Source organism: Hydra vulgaris, chromosome 09 (assembly GCF_038396675.1).
Source record: "Hydra vulgaris chromosome 09, alternate assembly HydraT2T_AEP".
Classification (NCBI taxonomy): Eukaryota; Metazoa; Cnidaria; class Hydrozoa; order Anthoathecata; family Hydridae; genus Hydra; species Hydra vulgaris.
Window position 1 is genome coordinate 63,005,413 of NC_088928.1, and position 19,294 is coordinate 63,024,706.

Consider the following 19,294-nt stretch of genomic DNA (forward strand, 5'->3'; position numbering starts at 1 on the left):
CTTAAATTTCAACTAAATATTTCTCAGTGACTTAAAATGTTTGCATATTTTAACGTTGCTAGAGATGCACATTGTTATGCTTACTGATATGCAGTAAGCCAATGTGCAACTTCAGGTAAAGTAGAGGGAAGCTTTTAAATAAAATTTTATCGTTCCGCTTTTTCATAATTAATGACCTGTTGAATTTAGTAGATGTTCAACTTAATATTTCTTAATTTTTATTTCCTAATTTAAATTTTCACTTTTACACTCTGCATTTTTAACTTATACCTTACATCTGTATATTTAAATTATGCACCTGAAACTTTTATAGATAAAAACCCTAATAAAGTATTAAAAATCGAGTGTTTTTTTAAATCGTCATGTTTATTTAAACAAACACGACAAGTTAATTTTAGAGAGCTGGTTCATCGTCCGGAAAAGCTAATCCATACTTTAATAAAACTGTAGTAAAATCTAAAAAATAAAACAAACTTGCTAATTTTTTGATTATTTAATATGAAATCTTAAATTTTGTTATATAAAAAATTTGAAAATGTGACCTACAAATGAAATTCATACCTGGAGTATTTAAACAGATAGAAAATTTTTCAAAAATGTTAATTTTCACAAACATGTAATAAACTGGAACACCCAAGAATATTAGAAAAAGTGCAACAAGACTCCCTAACCAGTCTTCATAGAATGGAAGTGCTGTTAAGCAAATCGAGACAAGAATCATAATAACAGGTATCGGTAAGAAAACCTAAAACAACAATAACGCAATAAAAATACTTTTTTTATGTGTAATAAAACATTTTAAAAATTTATATATTTAAAACATTATATTAGTATGCTCGATTATTTATTAAGTAACTATTATACTATAATATTTATTATCAAATATTATCAACTTAATTATACAAAACATAACATTTGATTATACAAAATATAACACCAAATGATGCAAAATATAACACTTAATTATGAAAAAAAGAAAAAAAGAAAAAAAAAAGGATATAAAAAAACACACTTTATAAGGTCGTCTCAAATCCTTGCGCTTGAATCTCAAAAAAATAAGTACTAAGAAACATAGGCCATAAAACAACCACGAAGCAAAGCTAAAAATACCAACCAAGCTCTCAAATTTACTTGCTTTTGGTATAAGCATGAGAACAGATATTAATGCCTAAAAAAGTCCAAGAATGTATAAAGTTCATACTTAAACATTTAATACAATAATGATTTAGAAAAAGAATTTTAAAATATAGATTTAAACTACAGCAAACTAACAACTAACTGTAAATATTAATGAAGGCAATGGAGTTTTGCGTTTAACATGAATCATTGCTAAAAACTTTGGCATGTGTCTTTCTCTTGCCGCAACATAAACTAGTCTATTAAAAAAAGTTATTGTTGTCATTACTGTCATTACCATTGTTAATGTCATTAGTATAATCACTATTATTATCAGCATTGCAATAATTATACCTGCCGCTAGTAAATAAAAGGCCATTGACTGCACCAAAACAAGATAACCCAACAAGAACCGGAACAACAAATTTCCCAACTCCAAGGTATCTGTTACCCAAGTCCTAATGATAATAAAAACATGCAATAACAACTAATAGTAACAGTTGCATATGAAAGAAATGAATTATTATATATAAATTAAATAGTATAATGACTTATAATAAATACAGAAATTATTTTGACTTTACAAATGATTGATTATTAAGTTTTCAATTTATTAAAGATTGATTAAGTTTTGAAGTTTGCTTTTTTTGTTTTTTATATTTAATATCATAAAAATATTTTCTAAAAAAATTAAAATATCAAAATAAAACATAAAAATTGATAAAATTTATCATCTCATGCTTCATGCTTACTAGTTTTAACACAACTACTACAGGTTTTAACATAACTACATTTATCATAATTACTAGATTGTTTATCATAACTACTACATTTATCATAATTACTAGATTGTTTATCATAACTACTACATTTATCATAATTACTAGATTGTTTATCATAACTACTACATTTATCATAATTACTAGATTGTTTATCATAACTACTACATTTATCATAATTACTAGATTGTTTATCATAACTACTACATTTATCATAATTACTAGATTGTTTATCATAACTACTACATTTATCATAATTACTAGATTGTTTATCATAACTACTACATTTATCATAATTACTAGATTGTTTATCATAACTACTACATTTATCATAATTACTAGATTGTTTATCATAACTACTACATTTATCATAATTACTAGATTGTTTATCATAACTACTACATTTATCATAATTACTAGATTGTTTATCATAACTACTACATTTATCATAATTACTAGATTGTTTATCATAACTACTACATTTATCATAATTACTAGTTTGTTTATTATAACTACATGTTTTTGATATTTTTATTTTCACATATTAACTATTCTCAAACTTTTACAACTTACAAATTTGAATAAAAAATAAAATTTCATTTATTTTCGCCATTAAATCTTTTTAATAAATTTTAAAGCCAAACTAAAATTTCTAAATTTTTTTGGCATTAAAAAACTTCAAATTATATTTAAGCTGTAAAGTAAACAAATGTTTAATATAACTTTTTTTCTTCCAAAAAGTAAGCAGAAAGCTTTTCATTCATGGATTTTTTTTGAGCTCAATCAAATATAAGAAAAATTTAAAGAGCAGATAGAGGACATTATACCCATCATACTTTACTTCTTCCCTGAGTAAATCCAGTAATCAAAATCAACTAATCAAATTCAGTAATTATAGCCAATTAATCATTGTCAACTAATCATATCTATTAAAACTAACCAAAAGATGTTTCTAGGAAATCATATAACTTTTTAGAAACTGATGTAGTAGAAAAAAATCAGCCGGATATCTGAATAGTTAAACCTTTCTAAAAATCTTTTATGTACACCAACATACTTCAATTTTTACCAGTATTTCAACAATGTTATACTTAAAATTAACAGAGCATAATCTACTTTTAATTTAAGTAAAAAAAATTTCAAACCAGTTTATCAAAATTAGAAATCAAAAATATTTTTTGGAATAATTTATGTATTTATTGCTGCTACATTCACACATTTTAATTTGTTTAATTCAAAGAGAAGAATATTTTAGAACGATTTTTTTATCATATGACATTGGAAAGAATGCTACCTTTTAAAACCAGTCAAAAAAACCCATTAAAATAACATAAAGTAAATATTGTAAAAACATGATATTTTTAATTCTTGAACTTTATTTAAAAAAAAAATAATTTTAATAAGCTTTTATGTGTCTACATCAATACTCAGTTGTTAAAGGTTGATAAAAAAGAAATTTAAAATTGACTAGTTTTGCATTTTCGCTGTAAGACATGCCATGTGTAGTCGACACCTTTATATAAAGACTGGTAAAAATGTTATTAGTGGTATTAAAATAACTTTTAAAAAAGTTTTCGTAACTGTTCTGATTTTGTCCAATGCAAAAAACTATAACAAAAAAGCATTTTTATAACACTTCAGCCTACAACTATATGTAGTATACAGCACTCAAAAATTACATGCAGTAAACCTACAACTATATGTAGTATACAGCACTCCAAAATTATATGTAGTAAATCTACAACTACATGTAGTATACAGCACTCAAAAATTATATGCAGTAAACCTACAACTATATTTAGTATACAGCACTCAAAAATTATATGCAGTAAACCTACAACTATATGTAGTATACAGCACTCCAAAATTAGTAGTATTATGTAAAATATAGTAAAACATATAAAAACATATTAAACAAACAACTTATGTAAAACAAATAAAACACTAGAACCATTAATCAAAAGTCTCACCAGTGCAACAGCTGAAGAACTCTTAATAAAAATAGGGCCAAGGACAGCAATGTATGCAATGTTGCACAATAAATAACATCCCATCACCAAAACCATTGAAATAGTAATAGCCAATGGCATTTGTCTTTAATTTAAAAAAATATAATTTTTTTTTTAAAATGCAACCATGTAAAAAACAGATTGCACTGCATTAAATATTTGATAAAAAAATAACTTAAATAAATAGATTAAATAACAATAAAACAAAATTTATTAAAAACCTTGAAGGGTTTTGCATTTCTTCAGTCACATAATTTAATGAGTTCCTGAATAAATAAAAAAATCAACATTTCATGATTGTGTTTATACTTATTATTTAAAATTCTTGAATCTTAAAGGAAATTTAATTCAACAAAAAATTAACTCTTCAAGTCTGAGTTTAGTTATCTTAAAAAGCAAACTTTTGAATGTGTATAATTTAAAACATGAAAAAATGAGACTTCCAGTTTCAATAAAATGTTCCATATAACTTCTAACATCCATAAAATATTCAATATAACTTCTAACTTTCATAAAATGTTCAATATAACCTCCAATTTCTATAAAATGTTCAAAACAACTTCTAACTTCCACAAAATATTCAATATAACTTCCATAAAATGTTCAATACAACTTCTACCTTCCATAAAATGTTCAATACAACTTCTAACTTCCATAAAATGTTCAATACAACTTCTAACTTCCATAAAATATTCAATATAACTTCCATAAAATGTTCAACACAACTTCTACCTTATATAAAAGATGTTCAAGGAAATTTCTACTATATATAAAATTTTCCATTTCACATTACAAATGATGCTATTTTAACCTTACATAAGGTGTTTATAAACCTTACATAAGATGTTCAGTAAAACTTACGACTTATTCAAGACAAGTATTAACATACTCAAGTTTAGTGTAATTTTCACCATATATAGCATGTCTGATAAAATTTCCACTTTAAATGAAATGTTCTGTATATAAAATTGTGCTTGACACTTTCTTACTCCAGATTCTATTCTTTATCTCTATAAATCTCAAATCCGGCCTTGTATGGAATACTGTTGCCATACCTGGGGCAGATCTTTTAATGATGCCCTTTCTTTTTTAGACAAAGTGAAAAAACGCATTGTAAACATAGTTGAACAACTTCCAACCATTATCACATTGTCGTAATGTTTTTTCTTTCTTTCTTTTTTTTCTTAATTTACCTCCTCAAGGCCGAGAAGGCCACTACAGACAAGGAGGCTACTATTTGTGTTATAAGCCTCTCTCAACTCTATAACTCCAAAACACAAACCTTGACAAACAAGGCTGCATGGAGAAATGAGTTGAGGTTGTTTTAGCGGGGATTAAACTCAGAACCTCTCGCTTATGAAGCAAGGGCTCTACCACTACACCACTGCCGCATATAATATACTATATATAATATATATTTATACTTTCTTATATTTTCTACAAATACTATAATAAGCACTGTTCTAAAGAGCTAGCGTCTCTTGTGCCATCTACTAAAATTCATTCTTGTTTTACTCATCATTTAATTAAGTCTTATCCTTTTTCTGTGACTGTTCTTTAGTGCTCCAAAAACTCTTCGTCTAGTTTTTTTCCTCCAGCACCAGTTCTTTGGAATTCACTTCCTTCACCTTGCTATCCTGATTCATATAATTTGCAATCTTGTAAGTCATCTGTCAATCGTTATCTTGCTCTAAAAACTTTATCTTTTATCTTCCAGTACCTTCCAACTCTAATAGTGGTTGCTTGCAGCCTTGTTGGAAGCGAAGATGATTGAAAAAAAAATGTTCAATAAAATTTTCACTAAAATAATATTTGTTGGTAATAATTGATAAAAACAACAAGTAGAACATTTTAACTTCAACAAGTAGAACATCTTAACAACAAGTAGAACATTTTAACTACAACAAGTAAAACACTTTAATTACAACAAGAAGAACATCTTAAGTACAACAAGTAGAACATTTTAACTTCAACAAGTAGAACATCTTAACAACTACATCCAAACAACTACATCCAAACAACTACAAGTAGAACATTTTAACTGCAACAAAACACTTTAATTACAACAAGAAGAACATCTTAATTACAACAAGAAGAACATTTTAACTACAACAAGTAAAACACTTTAATTACAACATGAAGAACATCTTAATTACAACAAGAAAAACATTTTAACTAAAACAAGTAAAACACTTTAATTACAACAAGAAGAACATCTTAAGTACAACAAGAAGAACATTTTAACTACAACAAGTAAAACACTTTAATTACAACAAGAAGAACATCTTAAGTACAACAAGAAGAACATCTTATTCCAACTAGTTGCATTTTAATGATAACAGTAATAGTCTTTTTCTACCATGTAACATGACAAAAATAGTGAAGCTGTCCATAGCAAAAAAAATTATAATCCTTAGTCACCCATTAAATAATTATTAAGTTTGAGATTACAATGGCTGTAATAGTGCAATCTGATAGGCTTGTCACAAATTTTAAAATAAAATAGTTTTGTTTCCTACTGTGATTAAAAACTATATTAATATGAAGGACATAGTCCATCCATCCCCTTCTCTATCTAATGACAATAATTACTAAATAAACAAGTTTCATTATACTTAAAATTCCATGAAACATATAAATTACCATCCATCATATGCCCATAAACCAAAATAAAATGCTAAACTTAGCTGGCCAGCATCAGTTGTAGTGCCATTAAATGAATCTTTGAAACTGGTTGTGTTCCCTGAATAAATATTTATAAACAAATAAATTTTGAAAATTTAAATATTTGTTTTTTAATAATAATAATAATAATAATAACATAATTTTAATAAAAATAACAAAATAACTTCAATCATCAAAATAAACTTTATTTTTATGACTTAAATAAATAAACTTGCAACAACTCTGACACTAACACTTGCAAAACCACTCACAACAAGACACAAACGGCAATTGTTTAAGTTAGGGGCTACAGATAATGATAAGCAAGAATAGAGAAGAAAAATAATGGTAAATAGAAGACTCCACCCCCCTCCAAAAAATATATGCATAAAAAAAAATGAGAGAAAGAATTGCAGAGGTGTTATATAATTAGGTAAATAATGGAATAGAATTATTAGCATATTAAAAAAAAGCATGCCTGTAAAATGTTTAATTCAAAAATTTCTTAATAGCATCAATTTCTGCAAAGCTTGCACAGCTTAAAAAAGCTTCATTTTATCTTGTAAAAAATAGATTTTGAAAACTTGACTTACTTAGCAACAATCGGCTTGGTTTCAGTTTGGTTCAGTTGGTAGTTTAAACTAAAAAAATCAGTCTGGTTATTTCTCAGTTTATTTGAAACTTTTAAACTACTATATAAAAAAACAGGTAAAGTTGTGACATATGTGCTATTAAGATTAGTTTTTTTGTGAAAAGATAGTGGAATTTACAACTTTAAAATAGATAATAATATATCCTTTAATAAGTAGAATTAGAAACTATAATAAGGAAAAAAATATAAATATATAAGTATAACAATTATCAGCCCTAATTTATCAGAATAAAAATCCGTATTCAGCAATGTAAATGCTGATCTAAAAGTGTTTGAGGTCAGCGATTTTTTCTGACCTCGTCTCAATATTGTTATAGTGAAATCTCTGTGTTAAAATTTTTTACCAATCCGGTGCCAACCAAAAATAGTTTAAGGACAGATGATATTTCTTCTAATTCAAAATGTCTGAACTATATAATAAAAATATAGGTATAACAGTTTTATATATATATATATATATTTATATATATATATATATATATATATATATGTTAAATATGTTAGTGCATTCCACAAATAGACCTGTTAATTTCCTTAAAGAACAGCAGACTTATTCACTTCTCTCCATTAAATCCTAAAATAAGCTATTGGCTAGTTAGAAATAAAATAGCAGTTTTTAACACCAATGATAAAATAAACTCGCCTTCTTATGCATCCGTTTGTTTAACAGCAAGAGTAAATTTAGTTATCAGAAGACTGTTAATGCCAAAATCTAAGCCTGCTATACCTTACAGTTAAGAAGTGCTATCTAAGGAATTTTCTATAATATTAATAAAAATAAAAAGTATCCAATCAAAACAAGCGTAAACAAATAAGTTTACTTATACAAAAAATAAGCTATGATATATACTATAGCATATTTACATGATTTATCCCTTAATTGTAAAATTTTTTTATCTATGTATCTACCTATATATACATATATATTTTATCTATGTATCTACCTTTACACACACACACACACACACACACACACACACACACACACACACACACACACACACACACACACACACACACACACACACACACACACACACACACACACACACACACACACACACACACACATATATTCAAATTTATTTATTTAGTCCTAAGATTATAAAAATATGTTTGATTGTCAATAGTTTTCGAATGAGTATGTCAGATTTCAAAAAAGGAATTTATTATAAGGTTCTCACTGCTTTGCAACAATAACAATAAGAAGTATTGTTACTTAAGAATTTAACTAAAAAAGTAAGTAGACGTCATGTTTCATTAATGGCTTGCAAGCACTGGTCAATTATGGATACTTTAAATTTAGATCAAATGCATTCTTATATGGATTACATAGACTATGAAGTGAGTCTTTTTAAAAAAATTACAGCGACTGATAACCATGTGATAACGTTTATTTTTTATAGAACATTGTTTGCTGATGTTATTGATTAAAATTATATCATATTTTAAACAATAGACTAGAGCAAGTCAAATAAATTTTGGAGAACTTTGGTTATTTGGTTAGAGATCTCGCTGATAGTGTTGGAATATCATTTGGTTCAGCCCAATCCATTTTGAAGAATGTTTTGTGTCTCAAATGCATCAAGTCTCAATTGGTGCCAAAATCGCTTAATTTTTTGGATAAAAAGCATCACAATGTGTGTGAAACTTTGAAACCACCGACCAATCCAGCAAATATAGTGCAAAAGGTGAAGCAAGATCAAAAAGACCACAGCAAAGTTGATCAAAAATCAAGGTCATGTTGACAGTTTTCTTTGATTATCATATTATGGTGCACTGTGAATTTCTTCCGCCGGGCTAAACTGTCAACAAAGAATATTATTTATGCATTATGCGTCAGTTGGGTGAAGCTATTTGTCTAAAACAGCTGGAATTATGGGCAAACAACTTTTGGTTCCTTCATCACAATAATGCATGACAATTATAAGTAACGTATTTTGTTTGAGAAAAATGCTTGATTATTAAACTTATATGCATATTTTATATATTTACTTTTATATTGTATATTTACTTATTATGCTTTATTTATTAAACATTCTGCATATTTTGTTCAAAAATTAAAACTCTATTGATAAACTTTATGTCTTATTGTTTTTTAAAGTTTTTTAAACAACTCTTCTGGATGTAGCAGATGTACTTGATACAAAATGATTTTTATTATCCCGAATAAATTTGCTTATCTATTCCTTTGCTATACCATGTAAAAAAGCTTTGTACTTCTTTTTTGAATTTGGATTTAATATTTTAAACTCTAAATGCATTAAATAATTTATTAGAAACATCACAGCTCTTTTAGTCCATATTTTTATATGATGTAGTAAAGTTTAATACAACAAATATTGATTGGCGCAATCAACACCTTTTATATATTTGTTATAATCAACCACACATACTGGCTTAAAAATTCTTTCCTTTGTCACCTAATCAATATTGGCTTTCTATAATATCGGCTATATGTATTGTCGAAATCATTTGGACAGGTCTTTTTGATTGCCAACATTGTAATAAAATGCCCCTATTTTCAGTTTTGCATTTTTTAAACAAAGGAAGGCCTCTGTTTGTGCGAGTAGTGTCACATGCCCGCAATCTATGTTGTAAAAGTATTTCACAAGTGTCAACACTATTATAATATTTATTCATATATATGTGCAGGGCTCAATTTAATTTTTTAAAAAGTCCTGGACAAAATGTCTGGTCTAAACTTGTTTGGGTCGGACAGTGTCTGATCAAATTTTTAAAATATAAATGCTATGGTTTTACAGAAATGAGTTATGCATCAAAATCTTTGTCATGTTATTCAGTTTATTTAACGTTAGTCTCGTGAAGTTTCTTTTCTTATTATTTAGAAGATTTCACTGCAGATTTTTGTTTTTTAATAACGTTAATTTTCATGCTGTAACTGACAACGCTTTTTTATTTCCTTTACAATTTGACAACAGCTGTTGTGATGTTTTAACAATTTAAATGCAATAAAAAAATCTTGTTGAAAAATGTTACGAATAACTTTTAATCATTGATCTTTTTTAAAGTTTTTATTTTACGTTTTAAATAAAATCAAAAATTAATTATGATCGTATAAAATAAACGCATTATGTGTAAATTAAATGTTATATTTATATTTTTTTTAGTAGATATGTATTTTTTTATAGTAAATTTAAACATTTAAAACTATTCTTTTATGCCTTTCTAAAAATCTTTTAAAAGATTATTTTTTTTAAGTTACTTTAAATTATAAATAAGTTAAATTAAAACTTGCGATGATTTAATTGCTTTTTTTTGTTTTTGTTTCTATTTTTACAAAGAATTGTTTAAAAGTTTTTTTTTTAAACTCGACTTACTAATTAAAGCATGAAATGAATAAAAATTACTATTTTAAAAAGTCTAGGTTATCTTTTTAAACAATTTTTTGTGCAACTTTTTTAAAAAAAATGTTTACACAACTTAAAAATATTACATTTTTTCTTTTCAATAATTTAATTTCAATTTTCAATAATTTAAATAAAATTTGTTCATTTATTAAACAATAGAAGTAATTTGTAAAGGCACTTTGCGTAACTTTAATTGAATGTTTTAAAAGATAAGATTTAAAGTAATTTTTTTCAAATGCAATTAAAAACGTAACAAAAAGTAACTTTAACTTCAAGTTTTTTTAGTTTTATTTTAAAGCTAATTTATTTTCTTTCTTGTAGGAATTGTTTTGCTTATTCTTTAGTTTTCAATTTATTTCCTAGTTTAAGTTTAGCTTAACGTTTATTTTTTTCAGCGCATTTCTGAAACATTTAAATCATCAAAATATCTAAACAGTCGTGGTCAAGTTGTAAACAAAAACAATCATTTGAATGGTCAACAATAGCGTTCAATCGCACACCATTCCTGTCCACGCTTTATTTTGTAAAACTTGATTCCCATCTGTCAAAATGTCTGATTACTTAGTAAATTGATTGGACAATCTGAGGTTTTAGACCGACAATGTCTGATGTCCGACTGTTAAATTGAGCCCTGTATATGGTGTTATAAGTTCAAATACGGCTGCAGAAGATTTAAAATTGTTTGTTGTGATTGACTTTCTTTTCCACAGTATATATGAAAGTTGCAAATATAGCTTGTTTTAGCTTCACAAACCATTCTTATGAGAACTCCGTATTTAAATATAGATGAACTTGTTGTAGTATTTATACTTAAACATGTCATCGTCTTTGTCTTTCTTTTTAATATCACTACACTACATCATTTGTTATTTGTGTTATAATTTTTTAAGTGTTACACAACAACAACAAAAAGCATTATTTCTTTAATAATTAAAAAAAAATTATAATAGCAAATGTTGAATAACAGTTGAACATACCTTTTCCAAGCTCAATAAATCCAATTACTATAAGCATTGCCACACATGATAACTTTGCAAATGTGAATATATTTTGGATGGCAACAGCTAACTTCACACTTAAACAATTTACTGTTGCAATCAGAACTAAAAAAGTTAATAGAATGAACCAATTATTATATATAATTTAAAATTATAACTCATAACTAGGTATAAAACATGGCATTAAAAATAACTATTGTGGGCCATAGTCTTGGCCTTGTTTTATATGGGAATATTTATTATCATTTTTCACCTCCAATAGGGCAGTCAAGGAGGCTACTTTGTGGTTACAACCTTCTTTCAACTCTTTGAGTCCGAAACACAAATCTTGACAAACAAGGCCATTGCATGGAGAAACAAGTTGAATCTTCAAAACTTTAAAAGAGAATGACTACCTTTAACAGCTATTAAAATACCAGTTCCTCCTGCTATTAACTCATTAACTCTCAATCTATGATGGTTCAAGATTAAGATGCATTTTACATTTGTATGTACTCTGCTGTCACTTATCAATATATTCTGCTGTCACTTATCAAATCTTAAACTTAAAGACTATATGCAATGTACAGCAAGTTTTAAAAAAATCAAGCACAACTGTAAAGGCAACAGTTCATGCGCAAGTATATTTAATTTCTTTTTAAATTTTTTTAGGTTTCTTAAACCACTTAATTGATTTTTCTCCACAAATGGGACGACATTGCATAGATGTGTCTGTGAAAAACGTCAGAACTTTATAGAAGTTAAAGATTGCATAAAATCCAGTAGAACTATTCTAATAGAGTTCAATACTGATGCTTTGCTTTTTTCTTCTTCTTCTTCTTGTTATGTTTTTTTAAATAAATTCACAACCAATAAAGCTGCAAGCAACCACTATTTAAGTTGAGAGTTAACAGAACGCAAAGAGAAAAGAGTAAGAAAGCAGTTGACAACAACTCAAAGCAGTTTAATCACTTGTACAACAAAGCAGTTGACACTTAAAATCTGTAAACTATATAAATCATTCATACAGTTTACATATTTTTAAGTGATTAGATAGAAATAAAATAAGAAAAAAAAAAGCAGAAAACTAATTAATTTAGTAAATCTATACAGACCATTGCAAATTAAAAAAAATTGGTGAAAATTTTTAAAATACTAATTCAAGGATTTTCAAAAAACTAATTCAAAGACTAACACAAAATTTTTTAAATCTTATAGAAGAATCTCATACCTTATAAAACCAAATGGTACCATGGCAAACCAGAGCAACTATCAGCAGTAGTCTAGTTCTACTATTAGCAGCAGCTCTGGTTCAGAGCTTTTAATAGAGCAGTAGCTCTAGAAGGTTTTAAAACTACAATGAGAGAGCCTAGTTGAGTATCAAAAAATAGTGTTACTTATTTAGATATGCTAGCTGCTAGTGATCACTTCTTAACCATAGTTAAAATAAAAACTAGATAGACAACATTAATATTAAAGCCTATAATAAAAAAGTATTTCAAAAACAATAACTATGAAGATTTAATTAATAAAGAATTTAACTCAATCACTTAAGTTATCAGATTCAGTTGATGAACTCTTAAAGAGTTGGATGAAAGAGATCAATAAAATAATGGAAAAGCTTCTTACAAAAAATTTCTGTTGCAAAAAAGTAAAAGCCCTTGGGTCAATGAGGAAACTAGAAACCTTTTCAAAAAAAGAGACTACTTATCTAAAAAAACGTAGAAAAATAATAACTCAGAATTTATATGTGATTGAGCAGCTAGAAATAAGTAATAAACAAAGTCAATTTAACAAAATTGACAGACAGTTAAGTAAGATAATATTGCTTCTTTTCATAGGCCAAAAAAGTGTAAAGTTTGAAAAGCCTCAACTAAAAAAAAAAGCTGACATTAAACTCATAAAATCTTTTTTCAAGATTATTAGAAAAATAGTGCAGCTGGTCATGATAATATTCCTGATTTGTTGATTAAAAAATTATCTAATTCTCTTTAAACTAATTTGACATATTTAGCATAACTGATCTATTGATGCTTCAACCTTTCCCAGTAAATGGAAGAAAGCTAATATTAAAGCTGTTTGGAAAAACAAAGAGAAAAAAAATAAACCAGTTAATTATCGACCAATATCTATTCTACTGATACTGACAAAAGTATTTTTAAAAATTGCAACAAAATAAATCCCTAACTTTAGTTGTTTAAATTCAGCAGTAAAAATTTAGGCATTATTCAAGCTGTGAGCTTTGATAAGGGTTACTAACTTCTGGTTTGATTCAATAGATAAGAGATTATATATAGGGGCTAATTTCTTAGAGACTTATCAAAAGCCATTGATAGCATAGAACATCAACAATTATTAAGAGAACCAGAAAAATGGTCTATAGTTCAAAACCAGATTTATGGATTAAAAGCTATTTAGAAAACAGATATTAAAGAGTAAACATTAATTCAGAGTTAACTCCCTGGAAAAAATTAACAAAAACTATTCCTCTTAATTAAATGTGAGTCTGATGAACATATACGATTTGCAGCTGAGATTACAATCCTAGAAAATTATGTAACCATTAAAATAAACACATAAATAAATATTAATTTTGTTTGTATTATTTTTTTTTGTTACAGTTTTATTTTAATGCTAAATGTTTTAAATAAAGTTGATTGATAGCTTTAACTTACCAATACAAAAAAATGACAGTAACTTGATAACATAATCAGGAACTTTTTCTTCCTTTTTATAAAATGGCTCTACAACATACTGTGCAAATATCATTGCAATTATAGCACCTGCAGATGGTCTTATCACTAAAGTTGCTGTCCATGAAAATAAGAAGGCAGGAATTGGGCCAAATGCTGCAAGTAAATATGCATGTTCTGCTCCAGAACGAGGAATTGATGTACCCAATTCTCCATAGCAAAGGGCACCCAACAAAGAAATAAATCCAGAAAGTACCCATACTATTAGAGATAAACCGATAGAACCAGATTTTATCAAAACACTACTTGGAGATAAAAATATACCACTTCCAATTATACTTCCTACTATTAATCCAACCCCACCTAAAACAGAAACATTTTTTTCTAATTTCACGTTGATTTGCTCAGTCAAACTATGTTCTTCAGTAGTATTAAGCGCAACAAGCTCTTGATCTTTTTCAAGTTTCATCTTTAGTTGAAATAATATAAAACTTTTTTATTTAAAAATAAAAAATAGTAACGTTATATTGTAGATCGATATTGCAATGAACTTTCACTAATTTCATATACACTATTTCAATAAACTAATAGAACTACTTTGGTTTGAATTTCATTTTTATTGTCTTTTTTGCATAAATAATTGTATAAAACTTTTTTCACTTTTTTTATTTTACACTTGATTGTATCTGTTCACAAGGAAACTCAACGCGGTCATTGCAATCTATTAAATTTTTAATTCATAGTACATTATTCATTTATAACCTCTATTGATTTACCAAAATATATCAATTGCACTTTCAAACATAATTTCTTTCTTACATATATCAATAGCAATTTTATACAAAATATCAATGTTTACAATTTACAATGAGGTTTTACAATGCGGGGGTTTCAAACAGAAGATTTAAAATGCGGTGACTTAATTTTTATATCAAATAAGGAACTAAGGTTAGACAATAGATTTAAAGTTTTGATTTATCCGGTTGGGCAGGGCAATATTTTTTTATCAATTAGGATATAAGAAAATTTCTTATCCTATATTATATCCTATATTTTTTATCCTAAAAAGATTTAATCTTTTTACTTTTCCGGTTTACACAGGATAAATTCATCCGGCCGGATAAAATAATTTTTTAAATCAGATTTAGTTTTAAAGATACTGTTATTTGTTATTTTCATAGTTATTTCTTTTTTATATTAAAAATATCTACTCGTCTTCCAACATACTTAAGTTTGCTCTTTTGATGAAGATAAACTAGTATTCTTTAGTCACACAAACATTAGCCCATTGTTTAATTACACACAAACATTACTATTCGGATAGTTTGTTGGTGCGCATTTAAGCGTCATTAGCATCGGCCATAGCAACAACATTTTTTTGTTAAGTCATTATTAACAATGCTCCTCTGAACAATCCGTACTCTCCTACATTTGTTCCCAAATCAGTAATATATCTGGTCTTCGTTTTTTGAAAAATCAAAACATTATTTTGAGTCATAGTATCTTTCGCTTACCTAGCCTAGATTATTATTCTTATTTATTTATTTGAATATGGTTTTTACTTCAGTAGATTTTTCAAAGTGGAAAGTAGATGGCTTAAAAACGTATTTATTATCAAGAGGTGTCCCGCTTGGTTCAGGAAGTGCACAAAAAGCACTTTTAATAAAAAAAGTTATAATGGCAGAAGCTTTAAACCTACCATTGTTACATACCACTAATAACCGTATCAATAAAATAAGAAATAGTCGAAGTAGAAAGTTAGTTGTTGACGATATTCTACAGCTTCCATTTTCTGAAGATTTAAAACGTAACAGACAAAGTGGAAGTCAATTTCTTCCTAATACGACTGTTTAAGTCATTGCTACCAATAAGAGTGATATGCTACTAATAAGAGTGCAATGAAGGCGTTTAGAGAAGGGAAAAACTTGCAATATTCTGGGCATGTTAAATATGTCACCTTTAATAACATTGTTGACAGTATTCGGTATTGTTTTGTTAGAGTTACTGTTGTTCCACAGACAAGAATAAACGAAAATTTATATTTTGTTTGGGTATGTTTTATGGTTTAGAGTATGTTTTTACTGCTGAGTGTTCGTGTATTGCAGGTTACAGTTCATCCTGTAAACATGTCTTCAGTTTATTGCATTATATTGAGAATGAAGTCAGGTTAGGGCTTAATAAAAAATGTGCTGGCAAAAAATAACAGTGGGATGTACGAGTTGAAAAGCGTCAAAAAATACACGAACGATGTGAGATAAATTTTTAGGCGATCACATCCTGAAAATGATGATGTTAAACCTAGTTCGAGTAGAAATTTTATGAACCTCGTTCACGAATAGACATTGATGTCACATATTCAACTGAGGACTGGGAGAATATTCCTAAAGCTACCAACGGTAATGCGAGTGTTTTGCCGTTTAAAAAAGCAAGTTTTTATAAAATAGATATTGATTATACATTTGCTACAGATTATCCTAAAACAATTGATGAAATAGTTTGTATAACCAATATGAATTTGTTTTACTATAACTTGGTGCTATTACATTAGAGGTATTATATGGTGCTATTACATTATATGGTGCTATTACATTAGAGGGCCCTCCCTGGCCCCCCTGCGGGGCCAGGGAGGGCCCTCTAATGTAATGACACCATTCCAAAACTTTTTTCTAATAAGTTATGAAAATTAAAAAAAAAAATCAAAGTTTTTTTTTAAAACTCTATTAAGTTTTTTTTTAATACTCTATAAGTTACTTTTTATACTCTTTTTAATAAGTGATCAAATGAATAATATTACCATGGATGACTCTAGCAAGAGAAAATCTGGAAGCAAAAGAAAGATTAAAATTTTAAACAAATTGAAAGCCTAAATGTTGTTACATTGTTGCAAAAGTTGACAATATTTTTTGAAAAAGAACAATCTGATGCATTATCACAAGAGGTGTTAGATACTTTGGACTCCATTACTGCACGTAGCGAAAAAATTTACTCAGATTGGCGAAGTATTTTTTACCGAACCTGCCGATTGGATACGTCAAAATAATGGTCTTATTAAGTTCATTACAACAAATCAGCAAAAAGAGACGTCAATAGCACTAATTTTTTAATGTCTGAAACCTGTCACAATACTGAAACTTTAAGACAAGCCTCAAAAGCTTTACTTTTTTTAAAATCTAGTAAATGGAGTAAAAGAAAACGCGATTGGCTGGCACACTTTTCTAAGTAGGGTAGCGTTTACTGCAAACCTTGCAAAAGTTGCAATAAATCCTGAAAATGCATTCACTTTGATTAACAAAGATAAAGGTGGCATTATTATATTCATCTGATTGCTCATACTCACTGATTGCCTTATGAGCAACTTCTCAGTTGCATAATAATTATTTTGTAACTGAGAAGTTGCTCATAAGGCAATCAGTGAGTATTAGCAATCAGCTGAATATAATAATGCCACCTTTATCTTTGTTAATCAAAGTGAATGCATTTTCAGGATTTATTACAACTTCGTTCAACTGTTTCAGAGTAAAAAAGTTTATTGGAAAAATATGTTGCGTTGGGGGTCTTTTGGTGACATTATCATCTCTTGTGATAATGTCACCAAATTTCTTTCTTCCAGGTAAAGTTTAATTATATTTAAACTTTTAAATTACTTACCTTTTTTTAACTTATTAGTCTATTAAGATATACATATTTATGTAGGCCTGTTAACAAAAATCTATATCGAATCTATCAGCTAACATTTGTAAAAAATTTATCCAGCAACTTAGCAATTTGGTTTTACAAATAGTTGATAGATATAAATCGCTTTTTATTTTCATTTGATATACTTTGAAATTGCTTGAGAACTTTAAAATAACATTTTCAAATTGTTATATTTTTTTCCTATCATTGTTAATTCAATACGTTTTGCACGTAGATTAACTTGATTCCAATAAGAGGTCACAGGGCAGCTGATATGCCTAAACTTTTTAAAAAGACATAGAGATGCATGGTATCAACATTACTAATTGTTTTCAGCAGACGTATGATACTCCCTCTAATACGTCTGTGGTCTACACTGAGTTGCAAGCCCATTTTATAGAGTTAAATCCAATAATTGAATATGTTCCAAGCGACGGACATTCTTTTTATTTGGTTGGTGTTGCAGTAGTTGAGTCTTACGTCACAGCTGATTTTTTCTTTGGCTGTTTTTAACAGCTAACTAACTTTTTTTCTGCTTCAATACGTTGCTGGTAAGTCTTGATATCAAAACTGAAAAGAGGTTTAAAAGTTCTGAAAGTCTCTCACAGGCTAGATGGTCTATAATTAGATTCAAGATATAATAATAAGAGTCAGTTTTTTTAAGTTCTTAGTTGTCAATAATACTTGTATATTTGAAATATGCGTTTAAACTTCAAACTAGCCTTAAAAGATCCGAACAATGACAAAATGCAACAGTCGAACACAATGGAAGGAGTTAGTAATATGGATCAGCTGGCCGGTCCAAATAGTCATCTGGAGCACAATTATGGAAAAGTACAATTAATTGAACAAAATGCTTCAAGTTGTTAAAATCAACTTAACAATGGCGAATGAACTGTATAGATCTCTGTCCATTTTCGTTCAAGAGATCAAATCAAGTTTTTACAAATTTAAAAAAGAAGCTACAATATTGGTGGGCGCCGACAAGTATTCTGCTGACCAGAAAAGAAAAAGAGCGCACAAACGCCAATATGATGGTTTGACATTTATTGAGGCATAAAACATTAACTAAAGAGAAAATGCTTGCTGATGTCATTGTAGTTCAACTTTTAGCTAATTTTGAAAGATAAAAGTAAGTTATGTGCTATTTATCTCTCGTTTTAGATGTCTTGTCTACCTTCTAGATATAGATTCTGTTGCAATCACATTGCATGCTCTATATCTTCTAAAGATGCGGGCATTGATTTTCCAAATGAATTTCTGTATTTCAAGAGCTTTGTTTCCACTTTAATTGATATTGGTACCAGTGACCAAAAAAATTGTATCAGCATTTCCTTACTTACGTACGAATTTTAGTG

The 19,294-nt window shown here is 27.7% G+C and overlaps 1 protein-coding gene across 1 annotated transcript; it reads right to left on the bottom strand.

Moving 5' to 3' along the window:
* Positions 1-204: 204 nt before the first annotated feature.
* Positions 205-15,143, bottom strand: LOC100211974 (b(0,+)-type amino acid transporter 1). The gene is made up of 10 exons (XM_065806299.1): positions 14,244-15,143; positions 11,569-11,694; positions 6,548-6,647; positions 4,126-4,170; positions 3,866-3,989; positions 1,471-1,574; positions 1,280-1,376; positions 1,013-1,168; positions 562-745; positions 205-456 (listed from the first exon to the last, which is right to left on the bottom strand). The coding sequence occupies exons 1-10, from the start codon at positions 14,728-14,730 to the stop codon at positions 395-397; spliced, it is 1,485 nt and encodes a 494-aa protein (XP_065662371.1). The 5' UTR covers positions 14,731-15,143; the 3' UTR covers positions 205-394.
* Positions 15,144-19,294: the final 4,151 nt, after the last annotated feature.